General features: G+C 38.2%; 1 protein-coding gene across 6 annotated transcripts in view; it reads right to left on the bottom strand.

Annotated features, from left to right (window-relative positions):
* LAMA2 (laminin subunit alpha 2) overlaps positions 1–15,781 on the bottom strand; it is a 693,105-nt gene that overhangs the window by 291,506 nt on the left and 385,818 nt on the right. For all 6 annotated transcript variants that reach the window (XM_027551500.1, XM_027551497.1, XM_027551499.1 and 3 more), the window contains exon 15: positions 2,799–2,910. In XM_027551500.1, coding sequence (XP_027407301.1) covers positions 2,799–2,910 — 112 coding nt within the window. The remainder of the gene's footprint in view (positions 1–2,798; positions 2,911–15,781) is intronic.

Below are 15,781 nucleotides of genomic sequence, written 5' to 3'. Positions count from 1 at the left end.
ATATTTATTTAAATTTTCTTTCTGGCATACAGTTTAGTCTACCATCAAATGTAATGTCCTTGAAGGTCATAGACTGTATGTGTATTGTTCATCACATTACCATCCATATCAAGAGTTTCGATCATCTTAAAAACTACATGAAGTAGTTAATATTTCCACCATTTAGAATAGGAAGCTGAGATTTTAATTAAAACACTTTTTTAGTACCTAATTTTGCTTTCACTTCCTCATCCGTCCCACTTGTTAAGTGAAATGAACTATGACAATTCTAGGAAAGAATGAAAATATTTGAAAAATAAAATGTGTAGGGATTTATAAAAAGTATAAATGATTAAAAAATTCTGGATTAACATTTATGGCCCCCCAAAAAACAGAAAAGAATGATTTATCATGGAATCATATAATCTGTTTTAGGCAAGCTAGAATTAAAATGTTAATACTTAGGCCACCTGATGTGAAGAGCCAGCTCACTGGAAAAGACCCTGATGCTGGGAAAAATTGAGGGCAAGAGGAGAAGGGGGCGACAGAGGCTGAGATGGTTGGATGGCATCACAGACTCAATAGACATGAATCAGCAAACTCCAGGAGACAGTGAGGGGAAGCCTGGTGAGCTGCAGTCGCAAAAAGACAGATATAACTTAGGGGCTGAACAACAACAACAATGGTGTTTGGAGTTTACTCAGCTTTTAAAGGATTTGGAAGTATCAGTGGTAACAAAACTAGAATGTCTGCCCTTTCAAACTCAGTAAAAAAGCAAATGAAATCAGGAAAAGATATGGATAGATAATAGTGAGCTAAGGGACAGGAAGCTTCAATAAAGAAAAGAAAGGATTATTAGAGAGTAGAAGAAATGAAGAAGCCTGAGAGAAACTCCAGAGTTTCAGAGTTCCTTGTCTTCTGATTCGATTAATTTCTTTTATGGATTCCAAGGTAACTATATTTATCCATTATTGTGTGAGAAGCACAGGAAGCTTTTCTTATACTTCTGTTTCTTTGTTCTGACTCTTCCACACCCACTTGCTTCTCTCTTCCTACCTAATTGTTACCATTATTTAGTTTCCAAGTTGGGATTTTTCCACCTCAGAACATTTCCTGTGACATCTCTCTCCACTGGAACCGATCACATCTTTGAAAGATTATTGCACTCATGTTCTGTACCACTTATTGGTGCCTTAATTCTATAGGGCTGTGATCCCATTTATCATAAGTATGTGTTCTGTCTTACTAAACAGACTGTTAGCTCCTTAAGAACAAGGACTGTGATGTAATCTTGATAATCCCTCTCAGCATCTAGGGCAGAATTTACCAAAGATTCTCAATAAATATTTTGGTGAAAGAAAAGAAGAAACAAAATGCATCAGATCAGATCAGTCGCTCAGTCATGTCTGACTCTTTGCGATCCCATGAATCGCAGCACGCCAGGCCTCCCTGTCCATCACCAACTCCTGGAGTTCACTGAGACTCAAAATGCATAGCCAATGAAATAATTCTAATACAGGCAATTTTAGATTCAATGGGCATTTGAAATTTGTACAGAAGATGATGAAGAGTACTGAGAATCATCAATGTGGGAATAAGTGTGAAAGTAAGAATATAATAAGAGTAGTTTATTTCAGTTGAAATAAGAACTTAGAGGTTCAAAGAGAGCTTTCTGGTTTGAAATACAGACTGCTAGGTTCTTAATCAAAGAATATGCTTTATCAAATACAACATAAATTTTACATGTGAAATCAAATTTGGGTTGACAGAGCTAATTCATTTCCATTATTATTTCTGTATTCTCTGTATGAATTTTTAAAAAGTGATGGCGAATTACATTTAGTTTTATTTTTAGATAGGTGAATCCAAGCTCAGTTAAAGAAAACACATCTGACATGAATATGACTCTAAGCCCTGTGTATCCTCTGGAAGCATGCATTATTTTAAAGTACAAGAGAACTGAAAAGCAAGACCTAGGGTATTTCTGTAAATGGTTTAATGGATTAGTGTGCTGAAGTGGAACATCTTGGTACACTCAGATGATTCCTTAAAGGCACCATTTTTAAAGAATTTAAGCTCCTATTTATATGCAAGCCATGCCCTCTATCAGGGAAATGGCACTTATATTTTTTGAGCAGATTTCAAGTAAAATCAATTTTCAAACTACCTAAAACATACATAAAAGTAAATAAAAATTATTACCTTAGAAGGACACATTGCAATATTAAGTAAGGAACATTAATCTAGAATACTGAGACAACAATAAATATCTCAAACTTTAGGCGCTAAACAAATCAAAGACCTGTAGAAAACTTTCCGAATCAAGGTATTTCTTCCATATATTATGTTCTTGACATTTTAAAGACTGAGTCCTTCAGATGATTGTGAATTGGTTGTATTCTTAGGAATAAAGTAGAGAAAGAATGTAGTACATAGGATTAAAACATGGAGAAAGTGAAAAAGAAAAGAAACGGTGCTAAATTCCTCTCAGGTTTCCACCTGAGAAGGAGAAATATATTGAAATAGTATTCCACCATCATTCATCCCATTTTATCAACAGATTAAAGAGAAACCAAAAACTTCCAAAAGAATCAGATTTTTAGCTATTATGTCATAAGGAAAAATATGATTTCAAGATGACATCATATGAGTAACACTCTGACAGTCATGACTTTTGGCAGACATTGAAGTTCTTCAAGTAATAAGACGCTATCATTTGTGCAATCCTTGATGAAAAAACTAAATTCATTTTAGAATCGTTTAATAGTTAATGCTGAAAGAACTTAGAATGTACTGAAGCTATATTCTTGCAAACTTACTTCACAGGAGGAGCCAGTATACCCTGGCGGACATTGACAAACTTCCACGGCTGTTGCAAAGCTTCCGTCAGGAGAAATGGGGACTGCAGATTCAAGGTTAACAGAGCTCAGCCTGAGCAGAAGGAAAAAGAGATGGTAAATAAGTAAACAAGCTCCTAGGTGTTACATCTCTTGAGGAACAGTATATATATGAATATAACTTGAAGTTCTGGTCATTCATCATATTAGGCAAAGTCAGCCCAGTTAAAAGTGCTCATAACCAGTACCACAATCAAATGCTTAAAAAGATATATGACCATTTTTGCTCATTTCTTGGTTTTTGGCTATATGTTTTCCCTATTTTTTATTTTTTTGAGTTAGTTTAAAACCATAGTTGAAGGAATTTTTAAAACAGGAAATATTCATATTACTGGTTTATTTTTCATAATTAATCTAGAAAAGCAGAGGGACACAATATTCAGTCCAATATTTTAAATTCAAACAAAAATAGAAGCAAAGGAAAATAAAAACGTAAATTATTTTTGTTGCCTTTTCTCAGAAATAAATCTGCATTTTAATAGGTAAAAGTGAAACAATAAAATCTTGTTATATTAGTTAGATCTATTTTCCTAAATTGTTTTAGGCCTAAATTAAATTCACTGCTTTCTGTATTTATGAGTTTAATTTTATTGGTACTTCTGTACAGATCTGGTGATTTTAACAGAGAGATTTGGTATCACTCGTTATTTTGAGAAACAGTTGATTTGGCCAAATTGAAACTGCCATTACATAAAATGGTATATATGTATGCTGTATGTATGTATTTCTTCCAAAATATGCAACCAATATACATTCACAATTTAAATAAATGTCATCAATGTCTTATTGGCTTTTCATTTTTTTTTTTTAAAGGAAATACAAAATCTTCATTATTAAGAACACAAGCTCAAGAGCCAGAGAGATCAAGATCCACATGCTGTCTCTGACATTTACCAGTCCCATAGCCTGGGAGAAATGACTTAACATCTCTAGGTCTCAGTTGTCATCTATGTGTCAGAGATAATATAAGAGTGCATACATAATGAATTGATTAAAGGATTAAATGAAAGAATGAATGTAAAGTTGTTGATGTAGTACCTAACTCATGTATGTGGTTATAAAATGCTAGGTATTTTATTAATATACATTAACTGTTGAAATAGGATCAAAATACAAAAAAATAAAATTTCTATGACCTAAACTAGATTTTTGTCATTTTAATGTATTAAAATAAATTTTAAATCAACTCTAAAAGCATAAAATTAAATAACTGATATTGATTCATAGATAATTATTACTTTATAAAATAATTGATAGATCTCCATAACATCTAATATGCCATTATTTAACTATAAAAAAGATACAGTGACTCTTGCTAGGACATGCATTTTTAGTTGCTTCCATAAGAGTGGTGGTAGATTTTTATTGATTGGTGATTCACAATTACCGAAGACCTTGCCAGTTTGAGAATCTATGTTGTAATCAAGCCAGAGAACAAAGTTAATAGGCTCATTGAATATAACTTCAAAAGTGATCATCTTTAAGCTATAAGTTTTCTGGCAACAAGTTTATAAAATCTCTACTTTCATCCTGATTTTCCTAACCCTAGAAGCTTGATAGGGGCTTCCCTGGTGGTTCAGGTGGTAAAGAACGTGCCTGCAATGAGGGAGACCCGGGTTTGATCCCTGGAAGGGATCCTCTGGAGATCTTACCAGTCCCATAGCGTGGAAGAAATGACTTAATATCTCTAGGCCTCAATACTGTCATCCGTGTAACAGAGATAATACAAGAGTCCATACATAATGAATTGATTAAAGGATTAAATAAAATAATGAATGTAAAATTCTTGATGTAGTACCTAATTCATGTATGTGGTCATAAAATGCTAGGCATTTTATTAACATACATTGACTGTTGAATCAAAATGACTACATGAATAATCTACAGGAAGATCCCCTGGAAAAGGAAATGATGACCCACTTCAAGTATTCTTGCCTGGAGAATTCCATGGACAGAGGAGCCTGTGGGCTACAGTCCATGGAGTCATAAAGAGTTGGACATGACTGAGCCAGTAACAACAACAACAAGACTTGATAATACCTTGGAACATGTTTAAGTTCATACATAATTGAGAAGTAGAAAAGGAAAATCATCTTGAAATCGTAGAAAACAGACATCTGGATGGGAATGCTGTAGGTGCTGGGTGCTAGCTAGCATTCTCTAAAGACAAGCAAATTATATTTACCTACAGATTGACTCATTCGACACCATTTTTTGGATGCTTTCTTCTCTGGGGGCACAGTTTAGAAAGCTTGGCAGAAGGTTCTAAACTGGCAAGCATTAAAAATCACTGTTTTACAGCATTTGGGTTACATAGAGATTTAAATAAATTTTCAGTCATTTTTCTCCCACCAAATAAACTTGTGTATAAAGTGTCACTGGCACTATTTTTTAATTGAGATGAATTCCACATAACATAATCACTTTCAGTTCAGTTCAGTTGCTCAGTCGTGTCCGACTCTTTGCGACCCCATGAATCACAGCACACCAGGCCTCCCTGTCCATCACCAACTCCCAGAGTTCACTCAGACTCACGTCCATCGAGTCAGTGATGCCATCCAGCCATCTCATCCTCTGTCGTCCCCTTTTCCTCCTGCCCCCAATCCCTCCCAGCATCAGAGTCTTTTCCAATGAGTCAACTCTTCGCATGAGGTGGCCAAAGTACTGGAGTTTCAGCTTTAGCATCATTCCTTCCAAAGAAATCCCAGGGCTGATCTCCTTCAGAATGGACTGGTTGGATCTCCTTGCAGTCCAAGGCACTCTCAAGAGTCTTCTCCAACACCACAGTTCAAAAGCATCAATTCTTCAGTGCTCAGCCTTCTTCACAGTCCAACTCTCACATCCATACATGACCACTGGAAAAACCATAGCCTTGACTAGACAGACCTTTGTTGGCAAAGTAATGTCTTTGCTTTTGAATATGCTATCTAGGTTGGTCATAACTTTCCTTCCAAGGAGTAAGCGTCTTTTAATTTCACGGCTGCAGTCACCATCTTTAAGGTGTCATTTAATACATTTATAATGTTGTACAACCACCATCTCTGGTTCTAGACATTTTCATTAGCTCTCCCTTTCCCCTCTACAATAAAACCCTGTGTCTATCATGCAGTCACACTCTATTCTATTCCACCATTTCCTCAATTCCTGTCAACCATGAATCTGCTTCTGTCTCCATGGATTTACCTATTCTGGATATTTCATACAAATGGACATATATAATATATGACTTTTTGTGTCTGACTTCTCTCTGTTAGCATAGTGTTTTCAAGGTTCATCTATGTTGTAGCACATATCAATATTTCATTTATTTTTATGGTAGTGATATTCTAAAGTTGCTCAGTCTTTAGCATGCATAAATACTTTCTTAATTTTTTGTTTATTAATCTTATATTGATTGTCCTGGGACTATATCTATATGTATAGATATAGTCTGACTCATTGTGACGCCATGGACTGTAGCCTACCAGGCTCCTCTTGTCCATGAGATTTTCCAGGCAAGAGTACTGGAGTGGATTGCCATTTCCTTCTCCAGGGGATCTTCCCAACCCAGGGGTCAAACCTGTATCTCCCGCATTGCAGGCAGACACTTACTGTCTGAACCACGAGGGAAGCCCAATATTCTATTACTGTGGTATGAATATACCACATTTTTTTGTCCATTCATCTGTTGATGGATGTTTGGCTATTATTACTCTTTGACTATTGTAAATATACTGCTATAAACATTTGTGTATAAGTCTTTTTGAGTACCCATTTTTAATTCTTTGGGGTCTATAAACAGGAGTGGAATTTATAAATGTGGCAATTCTTAATACAACATAAGGTTTGCAAGAGTTACTAAAATAAAGATACTACTTATTTATGTTAACATGAGTTTATAAGCTAGTTCTTAAGAAAAGAGATTCTGATGTGTCATCTCTAAACCTAGCCTGATCACCTCAGTACACACTCAACACATTTTTATTGGATGGATGAATCTATGGATGGATAGAAGGATAGATGACGAGTGGGTAGACAAAGAGACAGATGGATAAATGGATGGATACAAGACTAAAAACACATGATAAATGAAAAAATAAATGGATAGAGGAATGGAATTAAATTATATTACGAGTAGTGAGTAACATACTCCAAACCAATGCACTGAAGTTTAACATCTATATTTAGATGAATAAAATAAGAGAAATGAAAGAAAAATTACTTCTTTGATCTAATAAAAAAGATAAATTGAAAACTGTTAGTATTAGGACTTGAGATCAAAGGCCAGAACTCATCTGAATTTATTGTGACATCTAATTGCCTGCAACTAATGGACTGTCGCATGACAAACTTATATTTCTGATCACTTTAATTTCAGAATTAGATGATTTCATGTTTATTATACTAGTTGAATACCAAACCACCTGAACTGCCTCTTTAGAAACCTATATGCAGGTCAGAAAGCAAGAGTTAGAACTGAACATGGAACAACAGACTGGTTCCAAATAGGAGAAGGAGTACGTCAAGGCTCTATATTGTCACCCTGCTTATTTAACTTACATGCGGAGTACATCATGAGAAACCCTGGGCTGGAAGAAGCACAAGCTGGAATCAAGATTGGTGGGAGAAATATAAATAACCTCAGATATGCAGATGACACCACCCTTATGGCAGAAAGTGAAGAGGAGCTAAAAAGCCTCTTGATGAAAGTGAAAGAGGAGAGTGAAAAAGTTGGCTTAAAGCTCAACATTCAGAAAATGAAGATCATGGCATCTGGTCCCATCACTTCATGGGGGATGGGGAAGGAGTGGAAACAGTGTCAGACTTTATTTTTCTGGGCTCCAAAATCACTGCAAATGGTGATTACAGCCAGGAAATTAAAAGATGCTTACTCCTTGGAAGGAAAGTTGTGGCCAACCTAGATAGCATATTAAAAAGCAGAGACATTACTTTGCCAACAAAGGTCCATCTAGTCAAGGCTATGGTTTTTCCAGTGGCCATGTATGGATGTGAGACTTGGACTGTGAAGAAAGCTGAGCACCGAAGAATTGATACTTTTGAACTGTGGTGTTAGAGAAGACTCTTGAGAGTCCCTTGGACTGCAAGGAGATCCAACCAGTCCATACTAAAGGAGACCAGTCCTGGGTGTTCATTGGAAGGAATGATGCTAAAGCTGAAACTCCAGGACTTTGGCCACCTGATGCGAAGAGTTGACTCATTGGAAAAGACTCTGATGCTGGGAGGGATTGGGGGCAGGTGGAGAAGGGGACAACAGAAGATGAGATGGCTGGATGGGATCACTGACTCGATGGACGTGAGTTTGAGTGAACTCCGGGAGTCGGTGATGGACAGGGAGGCCTGGTGTGCTGTGATTCATGGGGTCGCAAAGAGTGGGACAAGACTGAGCAACTGAACTGAACTGAATTGATACTAGTTGATAGTGAAAGGACAGGGAAGCCTTGCATGCTGCAGTTCATGGAGGCACAGAGTCAGACACGACTTAGTGGCTGAACAACAATACTAGTTGATTGGGCTTTCGAGGTGATGCAAAGAACCTGCCTCACAATGCCAGAGACAAATAGAAGATTCCCTGGAGGAGGGCCTGCCAAAGCACTCCAGTATTCTTGCCTGGATAATCCCATGGACAGAGGAGCCTGCTTGGCTACAGTCCATGGGATCTCAAAGAAGACACAATAGAAGAGACTTAGCATGCATGCATACTAGTTGATTATCATATAAAAGACTATCACAGCTTACTAACCAGGAGCCTGGTCAACTGTATATAGATATAGTCCCAGAACAATCAATATAAGATTAATAAACAAAAAATTAAGAAAGAGTATTCATGCATGCTAAATTGAACTATTTTGAATCCTAAAAGATGATGCTGTGAAAGTGCTGCACTCAATTCAGTTCAGTTCAGTTGCTCAGTCGTGTCCGACTCTTTGTGATCCCATGAACCACAGCATGCCAGGCCTCCCTGTCCATCACCAACTGCCAGAGTCCACCCAAACCCATGTCTATTGAGTCAGTGATGACATCCGACCATCTGATCCTCTGCCGTCCCCTTCTCATGCCCTCAATCTTTCCCAGCATCAGGGTCTTTTCAAATGAGTCAGCTCTTTGCATCAGTTGGCCAAAGGGTGGAGTTTCAGCTTCAACATCAGTCCTTCCAATAAACACCCAGGTCTGAACTCCTTTAGGATGGACTGGTTGGATTTCCTTGCAGTCCAAGGGACTCTCAAGAGTCTTCTCTAACACCACAGTTAAAATGCATCAATTCTTCGGCGCTCAGCTTTCTTCAGAGTCCAACTCTAACATCCATACATGACTACTGGAAAAACCATAGCCTTGGCTAGACAGACCTTTGTTGTCAAAGTAATATCTCTGCTTTTTAATATGCTGTCTAGGTTGGTCATTAACTTTCCTTCTAAGGAGTAAGCGTCTTTTAATTTCATTGCTGTAATCACCATCTGCAGTGATTTTGGAGCCCAGAAAAATAAAGTCAGCCACTGCATATGCCAGAAAATTTGGAAAATTCAGCAGTGGCCACAGGACTGGAAAAGGTCAGTTTTCATTCCAATCCCAAAGAAAGGTAATGCCAAAGAATGCTCAAACTACTGCACAATTGCACTCATCTCACACACTAAGAAAATAATGCTCAAAATTCTCCAAGCCAGGCTTCAACAGTTTGTGAATCATGAACTCCCAGATATCAAGATGGATTTAGAAAAGGTAGAGGAACCAGAGATCAAAATTGCCAAGATCCATTGGATCATTGAAAAAGCGAGAGAATTCCAGAAAAACATTTACTTTTGCTTTAACTATTCCAAAGCCTTTGACTGTGTGGATCACAACAAACTGGAAAATTCTTCAAGAGATGGGAATACCAGACCACCTGACCTGCCTCCTGAGAAACCTGTACGCAGGTCAGGAAGCAATAGTTAGAACTGGACATGGAACAACAGACTGATTCCAAATAGGAAAAGAAGTATGTCAAGGCTGTATATGGTCACCCTGATTATTTAACTTCTATGCAGAGTATATCATGAGAAACGCTGGGCTGGAAGAAGCACAAGCTGGAATCAAGATTGCTGGGAGAAATATCAGTAACCTCAAATATGCAAATGATACCACACTTACGGCAGAAAGCAAAGAAGAACTAAAGAGCCTCTTGATGAAAGTGAAAGAGGAGAGTGAAAATGTTGACTTAAAACTCAGCATTCAGAAAATGAAGATCATGGCATCTGGTCCCATCACTTCATGGCAAATAGATGGGGAAACAATGGAAACAGTGAGAGACCTTATTTTGGGGGGCTCTAATTTCACTGCAGATGGTGACTGTAGCCATGAAATTCAAAGACACTTGCTCCTTGGGAGAAAAGTTATGACCAACCTAGGCAGCATACTAAGAAGCAGAGACATCACTTTACCAATAAAGTGGTGCCATCCGTCTTGTCAAAGCATTGGTTTTTCCAGTAGTCACGTATGGATGTGAGAGTTGGACTATAAAGAAAGCTGAGTGCCAAAGAATTGATGCTTTTGAACTGTGGTTTTGGAAAAGACTCTTGAGAGTCCCTTGGAGAGCAAGGAGATCCAAGTAGTCCATTCGAAAGGAAATCAGTCCTGAATATTCAGTGGAAGGACTGATGCTGAAGATGAAACTCTAATACTTTGACCACCTGATGTGAAGATCTGATTCATTTGAAAAGACCCTGATGCTGGGAAAGATTGAATGTGGGAGGAGAAGGGGACGACAGAGGATGAGATGGTTAGATGGCATCACTGACTCAACGGACATAAGTTTGAGTAAGCTCTGGGAGTTGGTGATGGACAGGTCAGCCTGGCATGCTGCAGTCCATGGGGTCGCAAAGAGTCAGACATGACTGAGCAACTGAAATGAACTGAACTGAAGTTGCTTCAGTCATGTCCGACTCTTTGCGATCCTATGGACTGTAGTATCCAAGGAGAAGGAAAAGGCAACCCACGCCAGTATTCTTGCCTGGGAAATCTCATGGACAGAGAAGCCTGGCGGACTAAATGGGGTCACAGAGTTGGACACTTCAGTCGAAGCAACTAAGCGTGGACTGTAGTATAGCAACATTTTAAAATAGAAAGAAAGTAAATGACTACATTAAGAAACAATTTAAAATGGAACAAAACAAAAATATTTTCAATGAGCCACCAACTTTCATTTGTCTTTGAAACAACAGATGTTCCTCTCCTTAATCTATGTAACCATTTTGAGCTATGAGAAATTTCAGCACTCAAACATCTTTCCCAGCAATATTCCACATTAGTATTCACTGAGCAGTCCCAATGTTCATTAGGTTCTGATATTTGTTAAATGGGATTTTAATGTTTTGAACAGTTTTTAGTGTTACTCTTGAAGAAGTCTGCGGTTTATTCTTTTTCCCCTTCCAATATGGTCATTTTCTTTTCTTGATACAGGCTGTATTCATTAAAATACATAATGCTGGTAGTAATAAAGTATTGTTGGAGATGCACAAACTGTCAAAGATTTGTCAAATGTTCTAGCTGGTTCTTTCTAGTTATTATGAAAGGGAAATACAGATAAGATGATGGATGAAGAGCAAAGGCATAATTATACAAGCTATTATTGAAAATATTGGAATCATATAAGAAACATTGCCCTGGTACTGACTTAAAGAGTACTCTGTATATTTTTTACTATATTTTCAACCAGAGTTAGATATATCATGCTTCACAAAAAAAGGAAAAAATCCAAATTATTCTTTAAACAACAGGACATTTGATCTTAACTCTTTTAAATAATTTTTTTAATTCACTTTTTTTTAATATAGAAGACCTCCATTTAATTCTACTAAATAAATGTTACTTTCAGTTTGTTACCATAGATAAAGATTTTATTGTTGTTCAGGGGCTTTGTTCTATTTCATTTTTGATGCAACACAAGACGATGACTTAGAATTTCCTTTAGCCTCTGTCTTGTGAAAGTTCCACAAAGTGCTACTCAATTAAAGAAGTCTAATCAATTTTTTATCTCATACCTAAAAAGCCTTTGACTTTCTGGATCATAATAAACTGTGGAAAATTCTGAAAGAGATGGGAATACCAGACCACCTGACCTGCCTCTTGAGAAATCTGTATGCAAGTCAGGAAGCAACAGTTAGAACTGGACATGGAACAACAGACTGGTTCCAAATAGGAAAAGGAGTACTCAAGGCTCTATATTGTCATCCTGCTTATTTAATGTATATGCAGAGTACATCATGAGAAACACTGGACTGGAAGAAGCACAAGCTGGAATCAAGATTGCCGGAAGAAATATCAATAACCTCAGATATGCAGATGACACCACCCTTATGGCAGAAAGTGAAGAGGAACTAAAATGCCTCTTGATGAAAGTAAAAGAGGAGAGTGAAAAAGTTGGCTTAAAGCTCAACATTCAGAAAACGAAGATCATGGCATCTGGTCCCATCACTTCATGGGAAATAGATGGGGAAACAGTGTCAGACTTTATCTTTTTGGGCTCCAAAATCACTGCAGATGGTGACTGCAGCCATGAAATTAAAAGACGCTTACTCCTTGGAAGAAAAGTTATGACCAACCTGGATAGCATATTGAAAAGCAGAGATATTACTTTGCCAACAAAGGTCCGTCTCGTCAAGGCTATGGTTTTTCCAGTGGTCATGTATGGATGTGAGACTTGGACTGTGAAGAAAGCTGAACACCGAAGAATTGATGCTTTTGAACTGTGGTGTTGGAGAAGACTCTTGAGAGTCCTTTGGACTGCAAGGAGATCCAACCAGTCCATCCTATAGGAGATCAATCCTGGGTGTTCTTTGGAAGGAATGGATGCTAAAGTTGAAACTCCAGTACTTTGGCCACCTCATGCGAAGAGTTGACTCATTGGAAAAGACTCTGATGCTGGGAGGGATTGGGGGAGGAGGAAAAGGGGACGACAGAGGATGAGATAGCTGGATGGCATCACTGACTTGATGGACCTGAGTCTGAGTGAACTCTGGGAGTTGGTGATGGACAGGGAGGCCTGGCATGCTGCGATTCATGGGGTCGCAAAGAGTCAAACATGACTGAGCGACTGAACGTAACTGAAAAAGGCAACAGAATCATTTACAAACTCAGTGAGTGTCTGAGTGAGCTATCTTGGCATGAGCTAGACATTTCCCCCAAACACTGTCAGTCCTGTGCCAACTAAGGGAAATAACGAACAGAATCTACTACTGTTGCAAACCATTCATCAAAAATATACTAAATGCTAATATGAGAATTCATATTTCTTTCTACTTAGTCCTACCAATATTCATTGCGCTGACTTCCACTGCGCTCTTTATTATATACCACAAACATACGTCTGACTTGGATAATGGACTATACGTTGTTTGAATTCACTGATCATTTATCCATCTTTGTATCTTCTTTCTTTAGCCTAGAACTACCGCATCATAATAATTACTAGATGGTGACTGCAGCAATAAGATTAAAAGATGCTTACTCCTTGGAAGGAAGGTTATGACCAACCTGGATAGCATATTCAAAAGCAGAGACATTACTTTGCCAAGAAAGGCCCGTCTGGTCAAGGCTATGGTTTTTCCTGTGGTCATGTGTGGATGTGAGAGTTGGACTGTGAAGAAGGCTGAGCGCCAAAGAATTGATGCTTTTGAACTGTGGTGTTGGAGTAGACTCTTGAGAGTCCCTTAGACTGCAAGGAGATCCAACCAGTCCATTCTGAAGGAGATCAGCCCTGGGATTTCTTTGGAAGGAATGATGCTGAAGCTGAAACTTCAGTACTTTGGCCACCTCATGTGAAGAGTTGACTTATTGGAAAAGACTCTGATGTTGGGAGGGATTGGGGGCAAGAGGAGAAGGGGACAACAGAGGATGAGATAGCTGGATGGCATCACTGACTCGATGGACGTGAGTCTGAGTGAACTCTGGGAGTTGGTGATGGACAGGGAGGCCTGGCATACTGGGATTCATGGGGTCACAAAGAGTCAGACATGACTGAGCGGCGCTATATCTGGGAGTAAGTTTCCAGGACTGAGCGACTGAACTGAACTGAAGTGTGCATTATAATAATTAAAACTTCTGTGCATTATAATGGGAACTTGAGACATATCTCCCTTAAGTAGCAAGGAAACTGGGCTTCCCTGACAGCTTAGTGGTGAAGAATATGCCTGTCAATACAGGAGACACAGATACGATCTCTTGGTCTGGGTAGATCCCACATTCTGTGGAGCAACTAGGTCTGTGTGACACAACTATTGAGCCTGTGCTCTAAAGTCCAAGAACCACTACTACTGAGCTCACATGCCGCAGCTACTGAAATTAGTGCTCCCTAGAGCCTGTGCTCCATAACGAGAGAAGACACCTCAATGAGAAGCCCATGCACTGCAACTAGGGAGTAGCCCTGCTCTCTGCAACTAGACAAAAGCCAGCGCAGCAACGAAAGCCCAGCACAGCCAAAATAAATAAATAAAATTATATTAAAAAAAATCAATGAAACCAATGCAGTAATCATGTTTCTGCCCACATTTACAAAGGAGGAACCCGAAGCTCAGAGAAGTGCCTTGTCTATATAATACTGTCTGCAAATATTGTGCAGCCACAGACTGAAATTAAAAACCAATGGTTAGCTTGTTGCCCAACATTGTCTCCCACTGTATGCTAGACAGAAGGTCAGATGTCTCAGATACATCATTTTCTCACTGAGCATTCAATCTTGAAAGTTAGGTATGTTTCTGCCATTTTACAAAAGAGGAAGCTAAGATTCAAATACACAGGAAAGGCACTCAGGAAATGCTGGCAGACTGAATAAACCCAATATTACAGACTAGATTTGGGAGGTAGTGAAAGGCAATGGGGGAAAAAAACACATGTTGGTATAAAACTGGCTGAACCTCTTCCCAAGAGCAAGTTATAGAAGTCCTTTTAAGATCGTTAGAGACCTCATTGTAATAATTTCTTCAAATGTGATTACCTGGATTATTATTTTCATAAGGTAGAAGTTTACTATCAGCACTATTTCTATAATCATCAAAACACTCCTTTGTTTATATGGATTTTTCTAGATTATTTATTGGATAATTTATTAAATAAATTCTGTGTAATGTTTTTGATACCAGAAAAAAAAAAAAACCACTCTTAAAAGTCATGTGAAAATGTCTAGCCTAGGAGAAATGTCTTTTCAAACAATAAAGATAAATGGGTTTATCACAATAAAGTCACAATGGGCTCAGTTATGCTGGGCTAACAAACAACTGAATTCTCAGTGGCTTAACAGAAAACAAAAGTTTACTCATGGAAAATCCTCTACGGTTCTGGGTAACCTTTCAGGGCAGCTGACCTCCATGTGCTGTCAATATTTCAGACTGTTTTTATGTTCTGGTAACTGTGTAAGCTCCATAGAGTCTCCTACAGGTAATTCAATGCTTTTCTAGGGTTGGGAGTGGGGATAATAGAACAGGAATAATACATCACTTCAGCTCACATTTCATTGGCCAAACCAAGACCTATGATAACATCTACCCTCAAAGGAAATGCAATATTTCAAAGGAAGGAGATTAAAATTTGATGAACTGTACTAATGTCTACTATAGGGTATAAAGTCTTCCCTGGTGGCTCAGATGATAAAGAATCTGCCTGCAATGCAAGAGATCTGGTTCAATCCCTGGGTCGGGAAGATCCCCTGGAGAAGGAAATGGCTGCCCACTCCAGTATTCTTGATTGGAGAATTTCGTGGACAGAGAAACCAGGTGGTTTACAGTCCACGGGGTCGCAAAGAGTCAGACACGACTGAGCAACTAACACTTTCACTTTCACAGGCGATAAGAAAAATATCAAGTTAAATATCAAGGATTGCTTTTGAAACTAAGGTTTGGAGAATTTAAAGGAGAAAGATTCACAGTTAAGTTGATTTCTCT

The sequence above is a fragment of the Bos indicus x Bos taurus genome, chromosome 9 (genome assembly GCF_003369695.1).
Source record: "Bos indicus x Bos taurus breed Angus x Brahman F1 hybrid chromosome 9, Bos_hybrid_MaternalHap_v2.0, whole genome shotgun sequence".
NCBI classification, from domain to species: Eukaryota; Metazoa; Chordata; class Mammalia; order Artiodactyla; family Bovidae; genus Bos; species Bos indicus x Bos taurus.
Note: the sequence above shows the minus strand (reverse complement) of the source record. Positions and strands in the feature narration are given on the sequence as shown.